General features: G+C 43.8%; 1 protein-coding gene across 1 annotated transcript in view; it reads left to right on the forward strand.

Moving 5' to 3' along the window:
• LOC126336166 (proteasome subunit beta type-4-like) overlaps positions 1–10,921 on the forward strand; it is a 68,812-nt gene extending 57,891 nt beyond the window's left edge. Inside the window, exon 4 of the mRNA XM_049999660.1 lies at positions 10,407–10,921. Coding sequence (XP_049855617.1) covers positions 10,407–10,562 — 156 coding nt within the window. The 3' untranslated portion in view covers positions 10,563–10,921. The remainder of the gene's footprint in view (positions 1–10,406) is intronic.
• Positions 10,922–12,024: the final 1,103 nt, after the last annotated feature.

A 12,024-nucleotide genomic window follows, 5' to 3' on the forward strand; every position in this document is an offset into this window, starting at 1 on the left:
TGTACAAAATTTATTTTTCTTCTCTTAGTGTGAGGAATCAATCTTTCTCCCTGGTACCCCCTCTGGGGTTTGAAGTCCATTACTAAATTTCTCTTCCGTAGTGTGGGCCATTTGGGGAAGAGAACCTTACCTAGTGTCTCCGACATGTACCCTCCTGGTACATTCCACCTTTTTTTTCACGTCGTTCTCTGATGCTAGGGTGCATAGCCAGCACGGTAGCCAGCCCGTGTGGTGGGGACGCTATGTACCCTTTTGGTTGAGCCACCACACACAGGGATCACACTTCTGATACCTGAGCTGTGACCTCCTCATGCAAGCCTTGGAGTGGTTGCACGTCATCCTGGAGCATTGGAACTCCTGGCAATGGCCGGCGTGCCAGATGGCCCTTGCTGTGGCTGGGTGGCGCCCGTGAGGAGGGCCCCTGATTGGAGTGGGCGGTGTCAGGGCTGACGCTATGCAAATGAAATGCATACGGGTCCAGAACTCTGGCCGTTCTTCTGCGACAGTCTCTCTGCGTGGAACTGATTCTTCAAGTGCTGCTTCTCTTGCCCCTTCGGTCTTCCCTTCCAAGGCTACCCACTGGGAAGAGGGTCAGGCCCGTCGTCTAGGGGCAAAACCTTTCCCCCGCTATCTGGTTTGCACCAGGGCTGATGGGGATACTTTCACCAATACCAAAACTTTATTCTTTGTGGAACACATTCAACACAAGTTTGGCGAAGTGGTCTCCCTGAGCAAGATGCAGTCGGGTTCGCTGCTGATCAAAACTGCTTCAGCTGCTCAGTCTGCAGCCCTTCATGCCTGTACCCATCTTGGCACAATTCCTGTGTCCATTACCCCCCACCAGTCTCTAAATATGGTTCAAGGTGTGACTTTTCACAGGGACCTCATCCATCAAACTGATGAGGAACTTCGGGACAATCTCGGATAGCGGAGTGTTCACCTTGTTCGGAATGTTCAGAAGGGTCCTAAGGACAATCGCATTGATACTGGTGCCTTTATCCTGGCATTTCAAGGGGATACTCTCCCTGAGAAAGTAAGATTATGGTTTATCGATGTGATGTGAAGCCGTACATCACACCTCCTATGAGGTGTTTTAAGTGCTTGCGTTTTGGACACGTCTTCCCGCTGTTCACAGGCCCCTCTCTGTGGTGACTGTGGATGACTCCATGAGGGGAGTCCCTGTGTTCCCCCTCCTGTGTGTGTTAATTGTCATGGCAATCATTCTCCACGTTCATCAGATTGCCCAGTATATGAGAAGGAAAAAAAAAATATACAGGAGTATAAGTCCCTTGATCGTTTAACCTACACAGAGGCTCGCTAGTAGTATACACGCCTTCACCCTGTGTCCATGACATCTAGTTATGCTTTAGTTAAATCTTCACCCCTTCCTCCCCCCAATCCTGGACCCCAATCCCCCCCCCCCCCCCCTTCCCCTGCAGCTCCCACACCTTCTCCTCAGGGCGCTGTCCCCAGCCAGAGAAGTGGCCAACTCCTTCGGTGTCTGCTGGTCAAGGGCGCCCCTCCCGGGATGCCCCTTCCCAGCACCTTCCAGGCCAAAGGTCTGCTGCCCTGCGATGACCGTGAGAACCGCGGTCTGTCGGCCCCCAGGTCGTCCGATCTCTTTCTGTTCCCCATCTTGCTGCAGCTGGCTTCTTTATGCCACACAGCCCTCCTCGATCTTAACCCGAAAAGAAGAAGAAACTTAAGTCCTGGGACAAAGAGCCTCTGGTGTCACCAGAGGTTCCATCCCCGGCTTCACAACCAGATTCTGACTTGTCGTTCATGGATGTCGCCCCCTCCTTGTCGGTGACGGGTGGTGACCTGGTGGTATGACTGGCTTTAGCGTGTTCAGCCCCCATTTAAATCATCGTTCTGTGGTTATCCAACGGAATTGTAATGGATACTATTATCACCTTCCGGAATTGAAGTCCCTTATTTCGTCTTACTCTGCAGCTTGTGTGGTTCTACAGGAATCTCATTTTACTGATGCTCACTGACTGACCCTCTGTGGGTTCTGTGTTTTCTGTCGAAATCCGGTCAGACCCCTGTGGGCTTCTGGTGGTGTTTGTACGTTGGTCTGTACAGACATTGCTAGCACGTAGATTCCTCTTCAAACTACATTGGAAGCAGTTATTGTTAGAGTCCACCTGGCCTCTGAGGTCACAGTTTGCAATCTTTATCTCCCTCCTGACAGGACTCTTACACCTGCTACCTTAACTGCCATTCTTCAGAAACTTCCTCCTCCCTTCCGCCTTTCTTGGGGATTTTAATGCTCATCATCCCCTGTGGGGCCGTGCATTTCCATCTATACGAGGTCTTCTCATAGACCAGTTTATTGCAGACCATGACTTGTGCCTTCTTAATAATGGCTCCCCTACTCATTTCAGTGCAGGTCATGGTACCTTTTCTGCCATTGATCTTTCTCTTTCTTCTCCCTCTCCTCTCTCTTCATTACACTGGTCGCCTCACAACGACCTTTGTGATAGTGACCATTTCCTGTTGATTCCCTGTCTCCCTTTCCGCTCCCCAATGGACAGGTTACAGCGTTGGTCTTTCCAACATGCTGATTGACCTCTATACACTGCACAGGTCGTATTTTCTCCGTCTTTGTCAGGTCGTATTGATGACATCCTACGTGACGTGTCTGACGCAATTGTTCGCACTGCTAGCATTGCTGTCCCGCGCTCATCTGGACCATTTCGTCGCCATATGCGATCGCCGTCAAGCTTAGCAACACTATAAGATGCCCATCCATTGCCAGCCTTATTACCTTTAAACACCTTCATGCTGAAGCCCGTTATTTAATCAAACAGAGCAAGCAGATACGTTGGGAACGATTTGTTTCTTCCCTCAGATCTACGGTCCCTATGTCATGGGTATGGGCTACACTTCGGTCTCTCCAAGGTTGCCATCGGCAGTCCACCCTCCCAGGCCTTCACCTCCCAGATGGCCTTTGTACGGACCCTTTAGTTCTTGCGGAACATCTTGCAACCCATTTTGCAATGGCATCAGCATCAACCTCCTATCCGGCTCCTTTCCTTCGCTGGAAACAGCGGGCCAAAGCTTCCACCTTATGTTTTACCCCTTGTCAGTCAGAATCTTACAACAAAACTTTACTGAATGGGAATTTCTTTCCACACTTTCTTCTTCTCATGATACAGCCCCTAGCCCCGACTCCATTCATAACCAACTGCTTCAGTGCTCCACAACGGCAACATCTTCTCCGGGTGTTTAACCGTATCTGGCTCCAGGGTGACTTCCCTTCTCAGTGGAGGGATAGTATCGTGGTTCCTGTCCTTAAGCGTGGTAAGAACCCCCTATTTGTTGACAGCTATCTGCCAATTAGTCTGACAAATGATATTTGCAAGTTACTTGAACGGATGGTAGCCCGTTGGCTCAATTGGGTCCTTGAATCTCGGATCTATTGTCCCCTTACCAGTGTGGCTTCCGAGAGGGATGGTCTCTGATTGATCATTTACTTTGCTTGGAATCCGCAGTTCGGCAGGCTTTTTCCCAGTGCCGCCATTTGGTAGCAGTATTTTTTGACCTACGCAAGCCCTAAGACACAGCCTGGCGCCATCACATCTTACTTACACTTCATCAGTGGGGTCTTCGGGGCCCACTCCCGATTTTTTATTCGCCAGTTCCTGTTCCATCGGTCATTCAGGGTTCGGGTTGGTACTGTTTTTAGGTCTCCACAGACCCAGGAGACGGGCATCCCACAGGGTTCTATCTTGAGTGTACTTCTTTTCCTCATTGCTATCGATGGACTTTTGGCCTCTTTTGGTCCTTTGGTCGCCCCTGCCCTGTATGTGGATGATTTCTGCATTTGGGTTAGCTCCTCTTCAATGGCCTGTGCAGAACGGCAGCTGCATGGAGCTATACGGCATGCCTCTGCATGGACCCTCTCACACGGGTTTCAATTCTCTCCTTTAAAATCCCGGGTGGTCCACTAATGTCACCGTACTACGATCCACCCTGATCCAGAGCTCTATCTCGATGCACAATAATTGCCTGTGGTCCCACAATTTCATTTCCTAGGTCTTCTTTTCGGCAACAAGCTCACTTGGCTGCCCCATATTAGACTTCTGAAAGTAGGATGTTTCCGTAAACTCGATGTCCTTCGCTTCCTTGCCCACTTCTCGTGGGGTGTGGACTGCTCCCTCCTCCTCTGTCTTTATTATGCTCTAGTTCTGTCTCGCTTGGACTATGATTGTCAGGTTTATGATTCGGCTGCTCCTTCCACACTACACGTGCTGAATCCAGTTCACCATCATGGTATCTGATTGGCCACTGGTGCCTTCCCTACTAGCCCTGTTGGTAATCTTCTGGTTGAAGCTGGGTCCCCCCCCCCCCCCCTCTTTCTGTTTGGCGGTCCCAGCTTCTGGTGTCTTATGCACGTGTTGTCCGGTCATCTCCCACTCATCCTTCCTATTCCCTCTTGTTCCAAGACCATGGATGTCGCCCCCCTGATTCCCGCCCATGGGCGGGTTTATCGGTTGGGCTCCGCCTTGCGTCTCTTTGATTTTCAGTTTCCTTCATTGTCCTGTCTTCCTCGCTCCCTTCCCTCAACCCCTCCTTGGTTAGTTCCTCGGCCTCGAATTCGGATGGATCTCTACCGAGGTCCGAAAGCTTCCATGCCCCCTACGGTGTTCCGTTCCTTTTTCCGCAGGATTTTATGGTAGTTTCAGATGCTGTGCTCTAAATCTGCTGATCATGTGGGATATGCCTTCACGTCCTCTGTTGGAACGGAAAATCATCTGCTGCCACTTATATGTGGAGTGTTTACTGTGGAATTGATGGCAATTTCCCAGGTCCTTACCTTTATTAAACAGTCCGAACACAAACACGTTTTGTTATGTACGGACTCAATGAGTGGCCTTCTGGCTATTGATCTGTGTTTTTCGCGCCATGCCTTGGTCTCTGCCATCCATGACCATCTCGCTGATATTCACCATGCTGCTTGTTCCGTTGACTTCCTTTGGGTCCCTGGCCATGTGGGTATCCTGGGTAATGAGCTCGCTGATCGTTTGGCTGAGGGAGCAGTCAGTTACCCCCCATTTTCTGTAACCCTCCTGTAGTAGATTTACAGCTTTACATCAAATCGCACTTCGCACAGTCATGGGCCGACTCTTGGGAGGCTACGTCCCTGTCTAATAAACTTCGTGCGATTAATGTGACACCAGGCCCATGGCGTTCTTCCTTTCGCCTCTCCCGAAAGGACTTGACCACACTCTGTCGTCTCCTCATTGGCCATACCAGGCTGGCCGATGGTTTTCTTTAGTGTGATGAGCCACCCCCACTTTGTCGTTGTGGAGCCTTCCAGTCAGTAGCCCACATTTTGGTTGAATGCCCCCTTCTTTCGGCTCTGCGTGCTAAGTACAGGCTCCCCCGCACTTTACCTATGATGTTGGCTGACAATTCCTTGATGGTTGACCTGGTTCTCGGTTTCCTCCGGGAAAGTGGTTTTTATTCTCAGTTTTGAGGTTTTTAATCTCTCTCTGGAGTTGGGGCAGGACGGTGAGTGTTGGGGTATCTCCCACTGTAAGCTGTGTTTGGTGATTACCGACTCCTTGACCGCGATCCTCTTTTCTCCCCTTTTACTCTGTTTTTATCATATTTTAGGATTGGTTAGTCTCCTTTTCCCATACACACTTCTACATTCTAGTGGTTGCACCTTTTAAGTCACAGGTGGTCTTGCCTCCGCTGCTTCAGAGGTGGGATATTTCCTGCCTCTATCATAGTGTTGGGTTCTTCTGACTTATCTCATTTTGTTTTTACCATTGACAATATGTCTGCCATTTTACATATTTTAGCCTTTTCCCTTTTATTGTTCTGACTTTTCTGAGATATCACACTATCGGAGTGGACCACATTTGAAACAAGGGACTGATGACGTTGCTGTTTGGCCCCTTCAACCCTAACCAGCCAACCAACCAACCAACCCATAGTGAAAAATGCAATGAAAAGAAATCATTTTCTGTGTCTTCTGCTTGTTAACTTGATTTTTAAAGCTTCACTGTACATACATTTTTCTCATTGGTAGCTCTGGCCCTATCTGTTGTAATTCTTACCATTTTGTTCCAATGCAAACCACTTTCTCCATACAGTTCACAGCACACTTAAGCAAGTCCTGACCAGCAGTTCTATCTTTAATTGATGATGAAATGTTCCTTAATTCCACAGATAAAGATCAGTCATTATGCAGGGGCTTTGTTACCTGTGCTCTCATCCACTGCAAAGGAAAACTAAAGAAAATCTTTGCTCATAGCCTTCTGTTGTTCTGTGAGTTCATGAATAATTCAATGTGCCACACTATAGTCCTTCTTGGCAATGAAATCCTTCCACATTTGCTTCTAACATCAGGACACTATATGCTTGCACACTCTCCAGTACACTGCTTAGTATTCTTGAAATCTGAAAAAGGTTTTGCGTTATAGGGCACCCTGAAATATGCCTTTGTTGTGCCATTGTGGAGTGTTGGTTGCTTTCTAAATACTGTTTGTTGTTTTCACACACTCCACAGCTTTTATTTGAAATGTTTGCAACCAAATTCACTATGTTCAGTTTCCTAGTGTTGTTTTAGATTTTATTCCTAAACATGTTTATTGTTTCATGACACAATAAACACATTGCTGTATTCCCTGTATCAACAAAGAAATTGTGTTAGTCCATTCTTCATTAAACATATCACATTCATCACTCATTTTACATTATTTTAGAGGTCCATGTTTTCAGTAAAGTTGGAAATGATATATTTATGTTGCACAGACAAAGGAGAAATAAACCAGATCTACCAGAAAAGCACTGCTGATGGGAGTGCTGCTTTCAGCCACCGCACTGAGTGTCAACTTGGTTTGTGCGAACAGTATCTACACTGCGCATGTGTATTGATGTGGCCCCTTAGTGGAAATCTTTGATCGCGCACCGTAAGGAAAGCTCGGTCCAAGACTGATATTTCTGACTGTCCTGGTGGACGGCAAAATGACCATTATTGGGCCGTATGTGGCCTGCGGGCTGCTGTTTGCCCAATCTTGATCTAGATAAATGTTGTAAACTTGGACATACAGTGAAATTGCCCAGTAGAATCAGTTTGTAACTAAATCAAGATGCGTTCATATCCCCAGTTCGACAAACTGTTGTGCAACCACACCAGAGCACTGCATAATTTATTTTTCCTTTCCTACATTATGAGAAGCATTGTCACCTTGTCGAGTTACAGAATGTGGCAACTTCTTTACAATAAGTTTCCTTGAAATTCCAAATTTTGATTTTTTGTGTTTATTGTTTACTTCTACTGCAGGAAACTGCAAGTTGTATTTTACACTAATCCATTTAAATCTACAGATGAAGCATAGAAGAGTGTACATACCACATCAAATAATCATTTTCATCAGGCTCTACTTCAGTCTCAACAGGCTGGGGCTGTGAGTGGAGAAAAGTTGTTCTATTGCAGTGATAAGCCATACAAGGGTGGAACAGATGTCCTTGTGGAAATGCCAGCTGATGTGGGCCACATATGTAACAACCATGATTATGTAGTGTTGCTGAGGGAGAAGAGGTGTGTCCAGGGAGTTTGTTACCAATTCCGTTCACTGATGTTGAACCAGTCCATTTGTGCAATTTTGGCATTGTTTTGAACATTACCACCCATATTCTTTACAGAATAGTGTCAAAATCACCACTGAGCTAAAAGAAGTGGAATATATTTGCTTCATAAGGAATTTAAATTACATGACGATTATAAACACCACAGTATTTCAGATTGTGCCCAGTTAGTTAATTCCTGAAGACACTAAAACTTTGACTGAAGAGAATCACAGAAAACCATTTCTGGAAATGCATGAGTATCTTGCATACAATGAGTAGGAAGTCTTTACTCCAGATTACATGCTAGCAAGTGCCCACTGTTGTTCTTCTTTGGAGATGGCTATGACACTGACAGACCAAGACGCAAAGTGATTACAGGGGTGTAGTTAATCAAAACTGGATAAAAATTATAAACAGAAATTATTGTTGAAAATGTATCCAGATTCCAGTGAATGGGTACCTGCCTTTGTTTGCTGATATAAATGCCGCATGGCTAGGGCCTCCTGTTGAGTCGACTGTTCTCCTGGTGCAAGTCTTTCAAGTTGACACCACTTCGGTGAGTTGCATGCTAATTGGGATGAAATGATGATGATAAGAACAACACAAAACCCAGTCCCTGAGCAGAGAATATCTCTGAACCAGCTGGGAATCAAATACGGGCTGTTAGGCATGACATTCTGTCACGCTGACCACTCAGCTACCAGGGGCGGACTGATTCCTAATGAAAATAAATCAAGTATTTTTGGTAGCAGTGGCAGAATTTTATTAAAGAGAAAACAAAATACAGTGTAAGTGGCTTAATGGACAACACCTTCAAGCCACAGCTAAGCATGGAGATGGTATCATGTGTCTGCTTTAGAAGAGATGGAATTAGTTTTAATAGACAGGGTATGGCCAGGTTCCAGAAGTTGAAGATTCTACCAGAAAAAGCAAAGAAAGGTGCACAGATGCTTGGGCCTATCGACAATTACTAGTTTCAAGTAGACACTTACCCAAGCCTACAACAGAAGTATCTATTGTGAAGCCACTGTGAATCAATGCTAAGAATATTATGCACCATTTGGCAAAAATGTGTGATTTATTTACAACAACATGTTTCAGGACTACATTATCCCATTATCAAATTGTATAAAACAAAACAAAAAAATTATTAGGTCGTATTACTGCATATACTGGCTGTTTACATACTTAAATGTGAGTTAATATACATAATAGTTCTAAGTAATGGTTTGTGCTTCATTGTTTTATAGAACTTGATAATGACATAATGTTGTTCCAAAAGATGTTTGAGGAGAATAAATCACACATATTTGCAGTTCAGCTCCAAAACCCACAATTATTTGTCATTTAATATTTATTAGTTCTGATAGGTTCCAGAAATTTCTTATGTCTGTAATGTTTGTGTATTATGGAATATTCAGTATTTGTGTAAATAGCTGCACTCTCTGTCCAGGAGTTCACTTCTTTTCTGGCTGTACATTGGTGTTTGTAACAAATTTGCTTTCAGTGCTAAGTATTGTTCTTCGTTGTCATTATGATATGATGTATTATGCAGGCATCTGGTACCTTGGAACATCTACATCACCGTGGCACCAATTAGACAACATAAAAGCCATTGCCTACACAGATAGGAACTGAAATACAAGCTGTACATCGTTCCCACCGTTCATATCTTCAGGATACCATGGGATTCCAGCAATTAGTCAACTGCATATCAGGCATCGATCAGTGTTTTCTGGAGACAATGGTGTGCACCCAACAGAATGCTGAAAATATTTGACTGAGTCACTAAATACAGCAGGTGCAATGACGTGATGTGTTTGGCTGCCAGTGCTCCTATACAAGGAGTATTGAGAAGCTATAAATGCAGAGTGCTGTAGTTGGCTCCACTGAGAACCAAAACAGTGGGTTGCTGTTTCTACAGGAGAAGGAGCAAGAAATTCTTATCAGTTGTTTGATGTAGCGGTTAGCATTGTTTGCTAGCATGTTGTGCCTCAACAGTTTCAACCCAACAACCCACAGTTGCTTATCAGCTCCAGAGGCTTCTCAAAATTTCTTTCTTGTAATGCTGCTATATTCTGGAGTATTCAGTGTTTGTATAACTTAGCTTCACCCTTCATACAGGATGTCAGTTCTATTCTGGCTGTATGCTGGTGCTCTTAATAAATCAAATCAAATCAAACCGTCCATGTTTTCAGTACTTCACTGATGACCCTCCTTTTAAGATCTGGACCTTGTTCTGGTTACAATCTGACAACATGTAACAGAGAGTATGTGGTATGGAACATTAACCCACCACAAAAAATACCTAAACAGAACTAATTTGTTGTCCTAGAATTAGTTGTTTTTGCCTAATCAGTTACTGTGTGTTATTTTGTGCTTTTCTAATGGTTACTGTAATAAAATAAACATACTAGTATTTTTTTGATAATTTTATTTCTTAAATTTTAATTAATTAGTGTAGTTTTGGAAAATGAATGCTTAATACTACTATGATAAATTTAAGAGCTGTTTTAGTTATTTTAACATGGGCTAAGTGCATTTTTAGCTTAACTGTAAATGGAATTTATAATATGGGATGAAGTCACTCCAGGTGAGGGCAACATTGCCCCAAATGCATGAAAAATATTGTGGCACATAAAGCTTTTAATATTTGATAACACTACATCAATGTTACAAATTTGATATCTATACTAACAAAAATATTCTACTACAGTTTACTTGCAAACAAAGGTTAACTTGTGAGAGGCAATGGAAAAGTGCATTGCTGACAGTATTGGAATAAGCTGTTGCATGTGTTTGACATGTGTTCGCAGGCAGCAAAGCTGTTGGAGGATAAGATGCGAGTGCTGCTACTAAGAGATGCACGCTCATGTGAAGAGTTCCAGCTAGCAGTCGTAGATGGCACAGGAGTCACCATAGAGCCTCCACGCAAGCTGCATGCCAACTGGCAGGTCGCCCACTCTGTCTGACTGTTCCCAGCAGATGGCATTGTCAGATCTGTGTTTTGATAAAATAAATATTCTAAAATTTGTAATTAGTGTGTAGTACTTTATCCATCTTCAGCATTGTAAGTATATTTGTCAAAAAAAGTAGTACCCTGTTGCATGAAAGAAATTTTATTTCCTTACTGGTTTCATGCACCTAATGCCCTTTGACAGAGGACTAGAGTGCAATGATTCGAACATTCTGAAGCTGGTTAAAGAAACAAAATTTCTTTTGTGTGACTGCCCTTCTTCAGAAGATTAGAATGTGATAATTCTATGCTTCTGGAAAAGGAAGCTAGATACCTGAAACTGGCACAGAAATAAAATTTCTTTTGTGCAACTGGCTTGAATCCTTCAAATATATTCACTGTATTTAGTGGTATCTATAGGCAGGGCTATATTTTGTATCCATAGACCCCTAGGCTGGCCCTACTGGGGGGAATTTTACAATAAGTCACTGGCAGAAATAGTAAGTTTTGAATTTAGAGCCTAATTAGTGGTATTTAAAGTGTTGTTTACCAAATGCTCCAGGTGTCAAATAAGTGTGCCAGGAAGATGAGCTCCTACCACTGAAATCAGTTGCTGCTTCAAGGTGAATTACTTACATGCACTGGGAATGTGATTCGAGAAAGTGCAGATTTGGATAGGTGAATGCGGACTTATTTCATATCAGCAGTCCGTTGAAAAATACAGCCGAATAATCTTGTATAAAATAATTACATCTACATTTTTTGTGATTACAAGTGTTGCTGCATCACAGTATCAAAACAAATATACATCTTTATTTTAAATTTTTTGTATGGTGTGTGCTCTTAGGCCTAGATAGTGTGAATGTATGAGTCTCACTCTATAGGGTCTATTCTAGGCAGCCCAAGATAATGAGATGCATGGAAAATTATGTGCAGAATTCCATAGCATAGCGAAACATATATTTGAAAGCATAGTTTCAGCTTCAAAGATTCTGAGTATTGAAGAATCATCATCGCTACAGCAATGAGATAAAAATTTAGAGAGCATTACTTTTGTGAAACTCAGCTTGCCCTTTTCCCTCATGATATCCTGTGAGCTGTGGATGAAGGGCAACAGGCATATACAGTATTCCTAGATTTTTTGAGAAACGTGTGACACAGTGACCACTGCAGACCGTTGACAAAAGGATGAGCATCCAGAATAGTTTATCTGTAAGTTGGCTTGAAGACTTTCTAAGTAATAGAATCCAGTACTTTATCCTCAATGGTGAGTGTTCATCAGGTGTAAAGTTTATATAATCAAACAGTAAATCTTATGTTGGTTCTCCAGAAGATACACAACACAGCCATACACAGAAGAGTGCTGAGCTGTGTAGAACTCAGATGCAGCTGGGTCAATGCTAGTGTCCATGAGAGGATGCAACACAGCAAGGGCCATTTTATTCTTCTGCTGCACATCATAGAAATAGTTCCCAAGG

This window comes from Schistocerca gregaria, chromosome 2 (genome assembly GCF_023897955.1).
Source record: "Schistocerca gregaria isolate iqSchGreg1 chromosome 2, iqSchGreg1.2, whole genome shotgun sequence".
In the NCBI taxonomy this organism is placed as follows: domain Eukaryota; kingdom Metazoa; phylum Arthropoda; class Insecta; order Orthoptera; family Acrididae; genus Schistocerca; species Schistocerca gregaria.